Raw genomic sequence first — 17,024 nt, 5'->3', positions numbered from 1 at the left:
ATCATTGTAAATAAGGAAAGAGAAAGTTCAAATCCAAGTCCACAAAATGGAATAAAAAAATCTTGTTTCTCTGACTTTTAAGTGTATTGTAATACAATAATTAAAAAAGTGACGCGACATATTCAATTGTTGATAACGATTTCCAAACTAATAGTGCATAGATGGAAAATAAAAAAAAATCTTTTGCATATTGATTATGTTCAAACATACATCACAAGAGCAGATTGGTCATAATAAAATTATAACATAACTCGTTTAAATAAAATCAGCATTCAAATTTTTGGGACATGTATGTAAATATGTGTAAATATATCTGTATTCCTACTGTAAGTTGTTAAAATTTGCGCGTTTCATCAATTATTGGTCACTATTTGGTATTCACACTAAAATAATTTAAACAACTGTAAAATTGGAAATGATCTCACGTGTATACTAATAATGTGCATGTAACCATATAAAAATAATAATAATAATAATAATAATAATAATAATAGGAGCATTATTAGTATTTTTTTTCACACATATAAATATAGAGAAATCCCATTCTCTCTCTCTCTCCTCTGCAACTCGAGAAGGAAACGCCCTCAAAGAGAATACCAGATCCATCTCCCAGGCGAAGAAGGGACAACAATCGATTGTTGTACCCCTCTCGTCGCCGCGGCCGCCAAACCCTAAGGAATCTCAGGGCTGGGAGTTGGATCCAGATTTTCTCCACCTCGAATTGAAGGTTCGCTTCGCATTTTTCCGACAGTTTTTTGCGTTTTGTTTCTCACAATTTGGATTGCAGCTATTGCTAAATTTGGAGTTTCTTGTTTTCTGAATTGATTAGCCTTATTCGTTCAATAGATTGTGCTTTATTATTTGAGAATCGTTATTTTAGGAAAGCTACTCAACAATCGTCCGTGTTGATAGCTGGAATTCGTTCAATTGCGTTTCATTGTTTTGTGTTGCTAGCTATATGCCAACCACTGCAAAATAAGGATCGATTTTGCAATAATTTGATAATTGGATTGGTTCTTTGTAGAGTACAGCTAGTTTATGATGTTTTTATTCGGTTTGTGTTGTAGGTTGTATGCCATAGAAAATATTGGATGGAAATAATAGGTGCTTGTTGTATTTCGTTTCTAGTTTTTTCTGATAGTGATGGGAATTAGTGGTAGGGTGGGAGCTAGCTGGTTTATGGACATCCTTGTTAAGAGATTTTACTAGCTATCTGAATTTGTAGAGTCAAGAGTGCACATGTCACCTAGTTGACTATCTTGTAAAAGTGGCTATCATCGAATTGGATGTTTTTCTTTGTCTTGATGCTGGTTATGGCTATAAATGTTGATTCAAAACTGTCTAAAGACATTCCTTCCCAGGCTCATGTTTAAATAGTTACTAATTTTGCTTTGACCAAATGTCATATTGGGATATTCATGTAAAAAGGCCTTACCTTTTTGGCCTGGAAAGGCTAAATTTTGTTATTAATGCCCTTTAGATATCATATATTTAAGCTTTTATTGTATACACAACTACTTTTTTTTAGAGAAATCACATTGCTAACCTGTAATGTCTAGGGGATTATGTGTCTATATTGATTATACTACAAAATTTCATAGTGACGTGTGCCTTAAAGCTATGATTTTCAAGATGTATGATATGAGAACATTATTGTACCATTAGAATGAGGATTTCCACTTTTTTATGTCTAGGAATAATACTATGAATTTGTACATAGTTTTGAAACAATTTTGTCTTACAATCAATATGTAGACATTTTGACTTGGATTAATCATCGCGATGCAGAAAATGAAGGATCAACGGCCCAGATCTTTGAAGCCTACCACAATCCATGGCTGTGCGCAGTCTGGAGATATCAATGCATTCCAGAAGTTGCTTCAGAACAACCCTTCTCTTCTCAATGATTGTAACCCTGTCGTAAGATCCTTATTTCTCTTTCTACCCTTACCATTGTGTTCTCATGCCCATCTTTCTAAAGAATTATGCCAGAAAATATTTTCATAGTCAGCCAAAGTAAATATAGTGTCATGTTAAGTCTTTTAATTTATGTCACATACAGATGGCACAGACACCCCTTCATGTTGCCGCAGGTTACAACAACATTGAGATAGTAAAACTTCTTCTCGGTTGGCGAGGGCCTGAGAAAGTGGAAATGGAGGCCAAGAATATGGTACATTATAAGTTTTAATCAGCATGCTTTAGTACTTTCTTCAAGAAATAAAACATTTTTGTTGACTCACTAATGCATCTTCATCTTATGAATTGGAAAGTATGGAGAAACTCCATTGCATATGGCAGCAAAGAATGGGTGTAACGAAGCTGCAAGGTTGCTCCTTGCTCATGGTGCTACTGTTGAGGCCAAGGCAAATGTGAGCTTTGGCTTCTTAAGTTGTCCTTTTGAACTTTTGTTTTATCTAGTTTACTAATCTTCTTACCTCACTTGTCCGATTTGTTTGGCAGAATGGTATGACTCCTTTACATCTTGCTGTCTGGCACTCGCTTCGAGCTGAAGATTGCTCAACTGTTAATACACTGCTAGAGTATAATGCCAATTGCAGTGCTGAAGATAATGTGCGATCTTGTTTTACTATTTCATTCTTATGGTCTCTTTTGGATATTTCTTGCACTCTTTATTGTATCCTCTTGATTGATGCTTACTCTAAACACCATCAACTGCAGGAGGGAATGACTCCTCTAAATCATCTATCACAAGGACCAGGTAATGATAAATTGCGCGATCTTCTCTTCCGACATCTTGAAGAGCAGCGAAAACGAAGAGCTATTGAAGCATGCGACCAGACCAAAGACAAGATGGATGCAATTGAAAATGAATTATCTAATATAGTGGGCCTAGATGCGTTGAAGCTACAACTACGGAAATGGGCAAAAGGAATGCTTTTGGATGAGAGGCGGCGAGCCCTTGGACTCAAAGTTGGAGCCAGAAGACCACCTCACATGGCCTTTCTAGGAAATCCTGGAACGGGTATTGAACTGCTGTCTTGAATTGCTACCTACTTTTTGGATTAGTTAGTATGCAAAATTTGCATGTCCTGATATAATTTCTTAGGATTGATCTTGTTGATATTCTCTTACAGGTAAAACTATGGTAGCCCGAGTCCTAGGGAAACTACTGCACATGGTGGGAATACTTTCGACAGATAAAGTAACAGAAGTGCAGAGAACAGATTTGGTTGGAGAATTTGTTGGGCATACAGGGCCAAAGACAAGAAGAAAGGTAAAACCTTCTACAATTTTGTACTTTTTCGTGAAAACAATTAACCATTTTAGTCGAATACTAACCCGTTACACTTTTACAGATTCAAGAAGCCGAGGGTGGCATCCTCTTTGTAGATGAAGCATATCGCCTGATACCAATGCAAAAGTCGGATGATAAAGATTACGGATTAGAAGCATTGGAGGAGATCATGTCTGTCATGGACTCTGGAAAAGTAGTCGTCATATTTGCTGGGTACAGCGAACCCATGAAGCGCGTAATATCCTCAAACGAGGGCTTCTGCAGAAGGGTGACGAAATTTTTCCAATTTGATGACTTCAGCAGTGAAGATTTGGCCAATATTCTTCATCTTAAAATGAGCAACAAGGGTGAAAGCAGTCCTTTGTATGGATTTAAGCTGCATCCTTCATGCAGCGTAGAGGCCATCCAAGCGATGATCGAAAGAGAAACGAGTGAAAAACAGCGCAGAGAGATGAACGGAGGTCTGGTAGATCCAATGCTGGTAAATGCTAGAGAGAATCTGGATTTGAGGATTGATTTTGAATGCATAGACACGGATTCTTTGGTTACCATCACATTAGAAGATCTGACAATGGGGCTTCGGTTGCTAACGAGGTGAGTGGCGAAAAGTTGGAGCTATTCATTCTCTTGTCTTCTATCACAGGTAGACCATACAAATGTGTTTATCTTTTTGTAATTTTTGGTTTTCTTTTCATGAGTATTCACTCAAATATGTAATTCATGTTGATTCATCAGACAACGCTTATTAATGCATATTTTGTTGTATGTTACTGAGATTAATGGTTCATTGCAACTATTCGAGTATGTATCTAAGAGGCCATTGTTTCATGAAAGCAGTCTTCTCTTGTTGAGTTATTTAAGTTTTGTCTATGCGATGAAAGGTTGAAGTGATAACCAAGCGTGTTTTAGTTGGTAAGACGTTTCGTATCTAATTAGCACGTTGATGATTCGAATTAAATAAAAATATATGATTTGCATATTCTTGAAAACAAACCCTCCTAGATCCCTAAACTTGAACCTGGTGTTCATGTAAATCGAAGTATGTCAACTTTTTTATATCCATCTTTGAACTACGCTGTCCAAAATCAGGTTGAATATTTTTTTTAAAAAAATACTAACATTGTAAAAAAAGGCATATTTTCGAAAACCAACCCTCCTAAATTCATTTTTTAAAAGGTATTGAAGTGTCAAAAATATCAACAAATCTTTTTATATCCATCTTTGAACTACGCAAATTGAATATTTTTCTTAAAAACACATAAAATATTTTTAAAAAGTAAAAAATATATGATTGCATATTCATGAAAAACAACTGATCTCCAAAGTCCATTATTTTTATAAAGAGATAAATTTGTAAAAAAAAAATCCTCCTAAACCCTACTCCTAAAATTATAATCTCCTAAATAAATACTCCTAAAAAAATATTATTGCATATTCTTATTTTACAAAGATATTAAATTGTAAGAAAAACAACTCTCCTAAATCCAATATGAAAAATTGTAAACAAATAACCATGCACGCACACTTATGTGCAGAAGATCTCAAGTCTTCCCCCTTAACCTCTCGGGCAAACCAGCTTGATGTCTTTATTTGTACCAATTATATATATATTATAGATTTATAAATGTATGAAATTTTGTGGCTTTAAATTTTAGAGTAAAGGCCAAAATTGGTCCTGAACATATAGCCATTTTACGATTTTGGTCCTAAACATTATCTTTTGGATTTTTTGGTCCTGCACATATGGACATGTGATCATTTTGGTCCTGCACATATGGAAATTTGATCATTTTGGTCCTCCGTCAACATTTTCGTTAAAAATTAACAGTCAACATTATCTTTTGGATTTTTTGGTCCTGCACATATGGATATTTGATCATTTTGGTCCTGCACATATGGAATTTTGATCATTTTGGTCCTCCGTCAACATTTTCGTTAAAAACTAACGGTCAACGGCCGATTTTTGACTAAAACAATGGGTTGGGTTGGGTCGTGTTTGGGTCGGGTTTGGGTTACACGTTAAGAAAAAAAATAATTATTTTTTATTAATTAAAAAATTATAAAACTTTAATTTTTAGTTATTTTTGTTGATTAAAAATATTATAACGACTAAAACATGATGTTATTATACGATTTAAACATGATATTACACGATAAAATAAAAAATTACCAAATTAAAATAATCATTTTTTAATCAAAACAATAAAATTAAAGTATACTAATATTAAATCTATATAATAAAATTAAATAATTAAAAAATTATTTTTAATAAAATCTAAGCATAATATTTTCTTCAAATTCATGAAAAAATTAATTAAAAAAATACTATACTTTAATTTTATTAATTAAAAAATATTAATTAATTTTTTAAGAATATTATGCTTAGATTTTAACGAAAATATTATGCTTAGATTTTAAGAAAATATTATTTTTTTCTTAACGTGTAACCCAAACCCGACCCAAACACGACCCGACCCAACCCATTGTTTTAGTCAAAAATCGGCCGTTGACCGTTAGTTTTTAACGAAAATATTGACGGAGGACCAAATGATCAAAATTCCATATGTGCAGGACCAAAATGATCAAATGTCCATATGTGCAGGACCAAAAAATCCAAAAGATAATGTTGACCGTTAGTTTTTAACGGAAATATTGACGGAGGACCAAAATGATCAAATGTCCATATGTGCAGGACCAAAAAATCCAAAAGATAATGTTGACCGTTAGTTTTTAACGGAAATATTGACGGAGGACCAAAATGATCAAATGTCCATATGTGCAGGACCAAAAAATCCAAAAGATAATGTTTAGGACCAAAATCGTAAAATGGCTATATGTTCAGGACCAATTTTGGCCTTTACTCTAAATTTTACTATAAGAAACTACTAGTCCTTCATTTGTGTAATAAACTGTACTTGACCGAATATTAGAAGAGGTAACAAAGACTACTTATTCACATATACCCACATCCATATTTAATTAAATACCATTAATCCATTCAAATAAACCACAACATCGATATGCAAGTACAAAACTAAGAGATTGGAAACAACTAGCTAGTTTTAAGTTTCTTGCGACCATTCAACTCTTGCTGATCATCGCCTTCCCTCTGCACCACAAAAACAACTTCATATTAGTATTCAAAAAATATAATCGAGAGAGTTTCAATAAAAAAGTAATGAGTGGAGTAATTTAGAAGAACTAGTAATAAACGTATATAGATTGTAATATAAGGTAATTAGAAATATCTATATCTTTTACACTTTAAATCGAATCATGAATATTAATTTCTAAATAAATAATCTTCAGACTTAGAAAACTATTATACTACTATATTTTTATTAGATATTTGCATAATTATCTTCAAATCAAGCAAAAAAATCAGGCATCAATTTATCATATAATTTATCTTCAAACCATTTATAATGATACCTGTTAAAATAGTATGGGCAATTTAATGAAAAAAAATACAAATAATAATAAAATTTTAAATTATAAAATGACTTACATCCATGGTAAAAGTGACACCAACTTGAATTTCACCACGATAGGTTTTGTCACTCGAAACAACCCTATACTTTTGAATAGGCATTTCAGCCTTGCCTTCCTCCATTCCTATTTCCAACAACTCATTCACATAAACACTGCAAATTCACAACTTTGTTATATATATAGTAATTCATCAAAATAATAAAGTAATTAATTGGGAAGATGGGATTAAGAGGGTTAATTACGTGGCTTGGCCAAGGAAGTCATCTAGTGTGAAGTTGTCTTGGTCCATAATTTTGAGGATGAGTTTGTGTTGTTGTTTCCTCTTCTCTTCTTTAGACATATCTTTCTTTAATTCCACCTTGAATTTAAATTTCTCATTCCACACTGCTTTCCTGCTGCCTTGCCCTATGATGATTTCACTGAATTAAACTCATTTCTCCAAAACAATTAATACTCCTCATTTCATCATAAGTAGCTCGTATTTGTTTAATACAAAACACAATTTTCTTAATTTACTAAGCACAAAGTAACGAGTTAGTTATGATATGACGTACGGAGGTATGAAACTAAATTATTTGTCTTGTGGTGTACAATATAAATAATAGATCTTCAATTCAACATTTTTTTCATTATAATTAAAAAATCAACGTAGTGTCAGTATTTCTTAGAGCATCCGCAATGGGACGGACGATAGGCCACTCGATGCCTCGGGCGCGCCATCGTCCGTCCACTGTGGGTGCGCGGACGATGCCCGATGCATCATCCACGCCCTATAGGTCGTCCGCGGACGATATGCGGACGATAGGGCATCGTCCGCCCACTGTGGGCGACGCGGAAGACGGCGCGGACGATGCAACGCGTTTTTGTTTTTATTTATTTTTTTATTTTTTAATTCTGAAAATTTTATTATATAAATACCCCCCTACCCCACCTTCATTTGTAACCTTTCCATTCACTTTTCCACACTCAAATTACACTATAAAATGGATTCCGGTGAATACTCAAGTTCGAATAGTCCGACATATTTGAAAACATTTAAATTAATTAACAAAACAATAGTGAAACCTATAGGGCGGCCTTTAGGGCGGCTTATAGGGCGTCCCACTGCAGGTGGAAGGGTAGGAAGATAAAATGCTGACGTGGCGGTGCATAGGGCGGGCTTTAGGATGTCCCTTAGGGCGCTCCACTGCTAATGCTCTTAGGATTAACGGTTGGAAAAATAACAAAGTTCGATCGAATTTCGGTGCAGCACACAACTTTAAAAATTGACGAAAAAACGTGAAATTTAGATTTTCCGCAACTATCTCACTCACGGCCAAAAAATCAAGTCGCATGCGTATAACATATTAAGTATTACGTCATTTTCTTTGATTACGAATAGGCGATATCGTTTAACTCACCAGTGGTGACGTGATGTCCAGTTGAACAAATTTTCACATGGGATTGAACATAATTTCAATTATTTTTAACGTTGCGAAACAAACTATTGAACACAATTGGAATCATTTTTATGGCAATTTGCCCATTTCATTATTATAAGTGATGCTAATAATATTTAAATTATTATATATGCACTTACCCTTGAGACAGACACAGAATCTGAGGAGAGATTTGGATATTTTACTTCGTCCGGTTGTGCTCTTCTGCTCTTGATTTTTGTAGTGAATCTCAACGTACGGATCCACCCTACCTGCACCACTAACTTAGTTAATAAACATATTAATTTTAAAAGTGGTGGTTATTATTATATTGAGTAACTAATTAAATAAAATTAATAACGAATTCAATGTTAAAATAATGAAGTAAAAAAAATGCAAATTGGAAATATGTCCTAACATAGCTACGTATACGCATTGGTCAAAGCAATTAACCCTATTTCCCAATATAGATACAGTTTAATCAAACTAGGTCCCTATCAAATATTAAATTAATTGAAAGAAAAAAAAAGAGATAATTTAGTTGGACGACGAAGGAGATGATCCTACTGCGTTTTGCATAGAGAAACTTCATAAATTAAAATATACCGAACAATTCAGTGTTTTGGAGATTTCTTGCGCCGACCACCGTCACCTCCATTGTTCCTCTCATCATCATCATCTTCTTCTCTCTCTTTATATATATATATATATATATATATATATATATATATATATTGTGTGTGTGTGTGTGTGTTTGAATGTGTGATTCTGGGAAAAATAGAAGGGAGTTGAGGTTAGAATGTTTGGATTAATTCATAATAAAGGTGTATATATATTAAGAGAGGTTCTACTAAAGAAGACAAACGTGCCACGTGTTTTTCGTTTTCTTCCCAACCAGGTCAATATATGTTTATGTTTCTATGTTAAATTAATGACTTAAGTCCTAAATCGATATTATACATTTGCCAAAATAATATTTGGCCGTGTACAATTTAGTGTTATAAACTTCTAACTCTAAACAGTATGTTTTGGATCATTTTTAAGGGTTTAAAAAAATTTGACGAAAAATTATATTTTGACAGAGTTAAATATCATTCTAATTAATCATTTTAACCTAGTTAATTCAATATTTAAAATCTTATAAAATGTTTTATCCACAATAGAAGTTTCAAATTGATTATGTGCGTTAGTCTTGATTAGCGGTCATATGCTTTGACATTGTCTTTCAAATTTTCCCAATTATCACCCAAAAATTTAAAATTTCCCTCTAAAGTGAGTCGTTGTGGAGGTGTAACCGGCAATAAATGACGATTGAAAAACGAAAGTCGCTGTGCAGTGGGATCGGCAACCTCAGACGACGAATTTAATCGAGAGTGAGATCGTTCAACCATCCTCACTCCACAAGGTGTCAAGGCTTCATCATTGAGAAATATTATTATAGAAAAATAAAATAAATTAAAGATATTACAAGTAGTATATAAGAATGTGAAGTTTGGACAATTTGAGATTGCGTATCATCCCTTTGAAAGTGCTGGACAGCAAAGCCCATGGCAGGTATTGTATTTGTCTGTGTCTTTACATATAGGCTGACATAATAGTAACATTTTATTTAAAAATATTCATATATATTTAAAATATTCACACCAAATACTTCTTTTCCAAGTGTGGTTAATATTTTAGTCCAACTGTGGTTTATATATACTCGTCCGTCCATAAATAAAGAGTACTACCTTAGTTTACAAATTTTGAATATAAAGAAAATAGCTGAAAATATTAATTGAATACTTGTAATATCATTAAAAAAAGTGATTTAAATCTGCTATAGTAGAATGGGAGGTCCATTTATGAGATATTATGATTTAGAGGCCATTTCAGAGGGAAATGAGGTTATTCAATGTGCACAAAAAGTAAATAAATTCAATATAAAGCATAAGTACATATATAAATATTTTCGAAAATGCAATTATCGTATATAAAATATATTCGCATAATTAATAATCTCATTAATATACGAGCACATGCGTCAAGTTTGGTTAATGTAATAAATCCAACTCATTCCATTCGAATATGAGGTGCCATTGCACTTAAACCAATTAGATCTTTAAATTTCACAGGTCAGCAAATAATTCTACCAAATCCACATAGAACATTAACCTAATTAATATTATTGTTATACTAATTATTATTAGTAAATACTTCATCTATCAACAAAAAAATAGTACTGGTATCGCTTTTAAATGTTGGTCCATTAAATGAAAATAGGCTCTTTTGATTTATTATAAGTTTTATAATGAGGTGCGTCTTATTTTTTCTCTATATCTTTCTTATTTAATTAATTTTGCATTACAATTCGTATTAATTATTTAATCATCCACCTAATACGGGGAGGTAATGACGTACGCCGGTGAATGTGTATAAATGTTGAGTGAGTTCCAACAAAATTAACGTCGTGTCCAACTAAACACCTTTAATTAATTTAATTAATGAATTGACTATAAAATAAACACGTTAGTTAATTGCATGCGTAAGTTAATAGTAATAGACTAATCCCGGGAATTTGGGAATTTATATGTTGGATTTACGTTTTATTTTGTTATAAAAAAGTCCAAAGGCTGGACTTGACCATACAATTTCACAGAAAGTTAGTGGAGCTAAGGATTTTTTTTTTCGTGAAATTTAATATTTGTAGAAAGTAGAAACTTGAATTTGGATCCATCGTCATTTACATTTTTGATTCATTTTTTATATGCAATTAGGGTCTTTGGTGGAGTATGACCTTCAATTAAAGCACATCGAGATAGAGTTAATTATTAGCGATGCACTCAATTTTTAGTTTGCTTTATTTTTGCTGTTTCGAATTAATTATATAGGATAAAGTTGCATGATAGAAGTAATAGTTAATAATATAGATGTGCATAGGACTGATAATTTTTTATATGATATGATAATCAAACACAAAATTAATAAGTTTGGGCCATGCTTTATTGGATTTGTGTCATTATTGGGTCAACTCAATAAGAACCTGATGATTCCGAATTGGTGTGGGTTGGATTATCTAATAAGAAATAAAATTATATTTTAATTATTATTATCAATTAGAAAAATATTAAACTTTAATTTTATTATTGAGATTTAAATCGTGATAAAGCTTTTATCATGTTATAACAAATTTTAATTGTGTAAATAGTATCATATTTTATAGTGTAATATCAAATTTATAAGATTTTTTTACATATATATCTACATAGAATATAAAAATACCAACTATGTATTTTAATATTAAATTGTTAAAGTATTAGAGAGAGAAATGCTTTCAATATTACTACCTCCGTCCCCAAAAATTTGTCTCACTTTGACCCGGCACGGGTTTTAAGAAATGTAATGGAAAATTAGTTGAAAAAGTTAGTGGACTGTGAGTCCTACTTTTATATATTAGTTTTATAATAAAATGTGAGTAGGAATGCGTCAGTGGAATATGTGGTCCACTGCAAAAAATGATAAAAAGTGAAATGAGACAAATTTTGGGGGACGGACGAAAATGGAAAAATGGGACAAATTTTCAGTGACGGAGGTAGTATTAGTTAAATATAGATAAATAGTAGTACAAAGAAAACGTAGAAGAGAGAGAACAAATAGCGAGTCATATTATTTGGAATGAAAAATGATAATTTTGTCAACAAATCATAATAAAAATAAGATTATTGACTATTAATTGTCTTTGAGTAGTAATTTTAATTTATAAATATATAAAGAGTAAATTAAACGTGACGATTATTTTGGAGAGGTTTAATAGTTTAATCATGATAATTGATTTTAAGTTTTACGATTTTGAAACTAGTACAGTTGGGCTCCAAACAAGAAAATTATTTGGTTAATAAATGGGCTCATTGCAAATAATATTTGGGCTCATGAAAGTTATATGTATGCCTTTTTCAATTATTGGCCTTTTAAACTGTAGAACAAATTCAAAATGATAAAAAAAAGCCGAAATATTTCAAATAATTTCACTTTAATAGCCCTTCCATTTTGGTCAAATATAAGGTAGTGTTAGAGATAATGACTTACTTATTTTCATGGGAATAGAAATTTAAATTTCAAATTACAAAAATTAAATGCTATTGTATGTATATTTGGATACCCATAAATAATACTGACCATATTACACAAACGGTAGCATGAAAAATTTATTAATTATTACCAAAAACAAATTATTAATTACTGCTTTTTTAAATTTCATTTTACCTAGTCCGTGTTGTGTTTAGTATCTACAAATTATTTAAGGAAGTGTAAATGTGAGTTCACTTTATTTCGCAAAAGTGAATGCTACAATTTTGGGGATTTGAAGAGCTTTAAACAAATCAACACTAAGTTGCTTTACAAAGGTATTGGTTGATTTCTATATGAATGTTGTGTTAATTTATATTTATTTTAATCATATCTCAGATAATATCTGTGGCTTGTAGATCTAATTTTGGTGATTCAGAAGATTTAAAGTCTACAAGTCTCACAAATGTTGAATTATTAATGATTATTATATTTTGTTGTTGTGTAGTAATCAAATGAACTATTATCGCTTCTTTATGAGATCTATAGATGCACATTTTAATTTTATTAATGTTTATTATGTTTCGGTGTTGTCGTGTAGCGAGTTGATGAATTTGACTGCTTTTTGATGCGTGTTCAATGTAATAAGTTCGCGTCTAATTAAAAAATGTAAGACGTGTCAAGAACGGTGTAGCTTCAATGAATACTTCATATTTATGATATTTAATCTGCACATATATCCTTGATTAATTTCAACAATCAAAAGAAGTAATGTACTTTTACTTGAAGATGATTATATTTATATAGATAATTAATGTTGATGTTGTATGATTCCTGAAAGTTTCTCACTATTTTCTCAAAGTTAGTTTCTGTTTTTAAATTTATAATAAAGTGAAGTTATTGTTTAGCATCTGATGTCGATTCATGATGAGATTGTAGATGCAGATTTTCATTTTTAGGTAGACCCAATATTGTTTTATTTAGTAGGAGTAGTTTTGAAGTGTAATAGTAATATTGAGCATGTAAATTAATTAATGTTTTATATTAATTAATCTATAGATGCACACTTTAATTTATTAATGTTTATTATGTTTCGGTGTTGTCGTATAGCGAATTGATTAATTTTGTCGCTTTTTGATGCATGCTGATCAATTTAATAAGTCCGTGTCTAATCTAAGAGTGTAAGCCACGCATGTTAAGAACAATATAGCTTCAATAAATACTTCGTATTTATGATATTTAATCCGCACATATACATTTGATTATTTTCAACAATCAAAAGGAGACATGTATTTTATTTGAAGATAGATTATATTAATGTAGATATTAATTGTTAATGTTGTATGATTTCCTTTTCTCACTATTTTTACAAAATTAGTTTTTTTTTAAAATTTTAAATAAAGTGAAGTTACTACATATGTTATACGTATTACATACAAAATTTTGTATTTTTCTCACATTTGTCATGGCTTAGAATTTGAATCTTGCGAATAACATTTTATAATTTTTTTTTGTATATATATAGTACTCTCAGACATAATGGAGCAAGGATCATCTTCACAAGATATCTCTGTTGAAAGAGAACCGACATACAGGTAATTAATAACAAAAAAATATAAATTAATGATTAGACACAGTTTAATATTATGTGTATAATATTTATAAACATAATATTATTCATACGTTTAATTATTTAAATAAATTTGTAGCATCCTTCAAACAAGTCAATATCAAACTTCAAATTTTGAGGATGCACCAAATTTTTCACAAAGCAGGCAGACACAACTGTCAGGAGGTCCATTCCAGGTAAATTTTCACTATTTTTTTTTTCACATGGACTTATATATTTATTTTTCAATGTATAACTAAATATTAAGCATTGTGATGAATTCAATATTTTATTTATGAGAAGGGGAAAATGTTGTCACAATTTTATGGAGGAAATACAGATATCTCTGCAGCCTACGGTCATTTACATCCATTTGATCATCAGATGTAAGTGCTCTCTTGCTTCAACATATAAGGACCATTGCTATATAAATTATAATTTTTATTAACTTTTGATAAAATTCATAATTTTTAAAATTTTTCTCGACTATCCCATAATTATCAAATTGAAACTATTAAAATTATTATTTAACTAACCTATTTCATTATGATTTTGTAATAGATATCAAGCGAGTCAACCATTTAATATTGCAATGATGACTGGTGAAGAAGCACCCTATGATGAGATGGTGAATAGATGTGACATATCATTGTCAAATATACATCCTCAATTTCAATTTTCAAAATCTCCATCTACAAATGGAGGGGTGCAAATTGGATCCTCACAAACACTTGTAAGACATATATATAAATCCTTGTGTGTTGTATGTGCAATGTTGTGAGTTTTTGTGAGTGTGTAATGCAACATTTGATGTGCAATGTTGTGTCTTGTGTGGGCTTTTGTGTGTGTTTTGTCAAATATCATAACTAATACCTAAAGAAACCATATTATATTGTAACTTTATCCTAAACAAATTTTCCCATGTTTATGATAGGTACCATTTGAAAGCTCGGGAATTAATGCAATGGTAAATTAATACCGACATACACAATGCTTATTCGGTGCCTCGTGCTCAAAACACTGAAATGACACTTTGATTGCCATGTTTATGATAGATACCATCTGAAAGCTCGGGAATTGATGCAATGGTAAATACCGGCATGCACAATGCTTATTCGGTGCCTCGTGCTCAAAATTTGGATTTCGCACGGTAATATTCCTGTGTGACACAAAATATTAATTGAATAAATGAGAACTAAGATTAAGTCCGCATGTCGTATTATGATTTGTACTAGGGGTGAGCAAAAAAACCGGAAACCGAATATCCGAACCGAACCAAACCGAAATTTTGAAATTCGGTTCGGTTTTTTCAGTTTTTCGGTTCGGTTCGGTTTTAAAAATAAAAAAATTTCGGTTTTCGGTTCGGTTCGGTTCGGGCGAAGAAAAAAACCGAAAAACCGAAAAACCGAATTATATATATATTCTATTAATTTAATTTAATATATTATATTATATATAATATATATTCTTTTAATATATTCTACTATATAATATATATTATACGTATTATTAATTTTATATTATATATAAATATTCTATTAGTATATATAGAATAAAATAAAATACACATATATAAATATATATTTATATTATATTTATTTTTTTCGGGTTTTTCGGTTTTGTTCGGGTTTTTTCGGGTTTTTAAGTTCGGTTTTCGGTTTTTCGATTTTTCGGGTTCGGTTCGGTTTGGATTTTGAACTAAATTCGGTTTTTCGGTTTTGGCAAAAAACCGAACCGAAACCCGAATGCACACCCCTAATTTGTACTCAAAATTAAAGATGGTTGTTAATTAATTAGTAATTGATTTACTTAATTTTAATGTAGGCCAATGACATCCCAAGGTTTATCGTATCCATTGAGTACACCCAATGGCTTTGGCATCTCCAATAATTGGACAAACCCTGCCACGTCAGCTCACAAGGTAAATTTGCTAGTTATAGGATTGATCTCATTGTATATCCTCATCAAATTGTTAAAACAATAAACTTATTTCTAGAATTCACATATTTTTGCATGCAGGCATTGTATGAAAGCTCGATGTCTGGTTTATTAAATGATATTGCAGCTCAACAAATGCAAAATAATGGCGCAACTGTTGTATCTCCTATTCCAATTAGGTAACCCTGGGAGTTCATCAACATGAGAATTGAGAAAGATGTATAAATACGAATTATGCATGCATGAGCATATTAAATTTACCCAAACCCTTAAGCTTATTCGCCAACTTTTTATGCACAAATTGGCAAAAACATATGTGCAACACTAATTATATTAATAATCAAGGTGGTTATATTAACTAAACTTTTGATATGTGTCATTCTCAATCCGATATTAATATGTATCTATTAATCATATATAGCATGTTGATGTTTAGCTAAAGTTATAATTTTAATTAAAACTAATTTATGTGTTACATAGACCGGTTAGTACTACTCAAAGAAGTCCATATCAAATGAATACACCAAGTGGCTTCAATCCGAGTGCTTCTAAAGCCCTCTCATCATCATCATCATTGAAGGTACGACTTTATACATAACGTGTCTTTTGGTGACTTGACTTAGGAGCAAAAAAACTTTTTATTAATAAAATATATCCATATAAATTAGTCTTTTGAAATTAGTTCTCATGTTTAATACGCTCTCTGTCCCATTAGAAATGAAACGTTTTCATTTTAAGGTTGTCCCGTTCAAAATGAAGCATTTCCGAAAATGGAAACAACATCATCTCTATTTTCCCCCCTCTCTTGCTTTACTCTCTCTTCAATAACTTATAAATAACACTACATCTCGTGCCAGAAATCAAATGTTTCATATTTAATGGGACTGAGGGAGTATGTAATAAATTGATATATGAAAACGAACTCTCAAATTTCCGTGCGAGTGTTTCACCACTACATTTTTATGTTACCTTCATACTTTTTTTTATCGCATATGTATACATTTATTGTGTAGAGGAAAGTGCCTTCTCAAGATGAGACACCTCCAAATTATCAAAGTCGGAATTCCAATTTTGGTCGAGGTCTTCATAGGTACAGTTCAAGCTACAACAATGGGGAAAGGTATTAAAAATTTAGTATTCTAGTACTCCCTCCGTTTCGCCGCCATAGTTGAGGCGGAACTTTTCGGCACGGAATTTTAGAAAGGAATGTTGAGTGTGTTAAATAAATAATAAAAAAAGTAAGAGAGAGGAAAAGGTAGAAAGA

General features: G+C 31.4%; 2 protein-coding genes across 4 annotated transcripts; one reads left to right on the top strand and one right to left on the bottom strand.

Moving 5' to 3' along the window:
- Positions 1 to 549: 549 nt before the first annotated feature.
- Positions 550 to 4,039, top strand: LOC121777341 (ribulose bisphosphate carboxylase/oxygenase activase, chloroplastic-like). 3 transcript variants are annotated; one of them, XM_042174570.1, is made up of 8 exons: positions 550 to 727; positions 1,789 to 1,920; positions 2,063 to 2,173; positions 2,274 to 2,372; positions 2,464 to 2,574; positions 2,683 to 2,986; positions 3,099 to 3,238; positions 3,321 to 4,039. In XM_042174570.1, exons 2-8 carry the CDS (start codon positions 1,792 to 1,794, stop codon positions 3,855 to 3,857), a joined length of 1,431 nt encoding a protein of 476 aa, XP_042030504.1. In that variant the 5' UTR covers positions 550 to 727; positions 1,789 to 1,791; the 3' UTR covers positions 3,858 to 4,039. The 3 variants fall into 3 exon arrangements, with proteins under 3 accessions (XP_042030504.1, XP_042030503.1, XP_042030505.1); XM_042174569.1 differs by lacking the exon at positions 550 to 727 and having other exon boundaries at positions 1,783 to 1,920; XM_042174571.1 differs by lacking the exon at positions 550 to 727 and having other exon boundaries at positions 1,787 to 1,920; positions 2,094 to 2,173.
- Positions 4,040 to 6,186: 2,147 nt separating this feature from the next.
- Positions 6,187 to 8,928, bottom strand: LOC121776555 (16 kDa phloem protein 1-like). Its single transcript, XM_042173736.1, has 5 exons — positions 8,776 to 8,928; positions 8,331 to 8,441; positions 6,994 to 7,156; positions 6,768 to 6,903; positions 6,187 to 6,368 (listed from the first exon to the last, which is right to left on the bottom strand). Exons 1-5 carry the CDS (start codon positions 8,846 to 8,848, stop codon positions 6,312 to 6,314), a joined length of 540 nt encoding a protein of 179 aa, XP_042029670.1. The 5' UTR covers positions 8,849 to 8,928; the 3' UTR covers positions 6,187 to 6,311.
- Positions 8,929 to 17,024: the final 8,096 nt, after the last annotated feature.

This window comes from Salvia splendens, chromosome 18 (assembly GCF_004379255.2).
Source record: "Salvia splendens isolate huo1 chromosome 18, SspV2, whole genome shotgun sequence".
Lineage (NCBI taxonomy): Eukaryota > Viridiplantae > Streptophyta > Magnoliopsida > Lamiales > Lamiaceae > Salvia > Salvia splendens.
The sequence above is the reverse complement of the archived record's forward strand: the minus strand, read 5'-3'. Positions and strand labels throughout refer to the sequence as shown.

What these genes read in the sequence shown, in the direction of transcription:
- LOC121777341 (XM_042174569.1), top strand. Translation starts at nt 1,783, where the DNA reads ATGCAGAAAATGAAGGATCAACGGCCCAGATCTTTGAAGCCTACCACA. An exon ending in TCAATGATTGTAACCCTGTC is followed by an intron (nt 1,921 to 2,062) that starts GTAAGATCCTTA and finishes TGTCACATACAG; the next exon opens with ATGGCACAGACACCCCTTCA. An exon ending in TCTAGGAAATCCTGGAACGG is followed by an intron (nt 2,987 to 3,098) that starts GTATTGAACTGC and finishes ATTCTCTTACAG; the next exon opens with GTAAAACTATGGTAGCCCGA.
- LOC121776555 (XM_042173736.1), bottom strand. Translation starts at nt 8,848, where the DNA reads ATGATGATGATGAGAGGAACAATGGAGGTGACGGTGGTCGGCGCAAGA. An exon ending in GACTTCCTTGGCCAAGCCAC is followed by an intron (nt 6,904 to 6,993) that starts GTAATTAACCCT and finishes GTGAATTTGCAG; the next exon opens with TGTTTATGTGAATGAGTTGT. An exon ending in GTGTCACTTTTACCATGGAT is followed by an intron (nt 6,369 to 6,767) that starts GTAAGTCATTTT and finishes TTTGTGGTGCAG; the next exon opens with AGGGAAGGCGATGATCAGCA.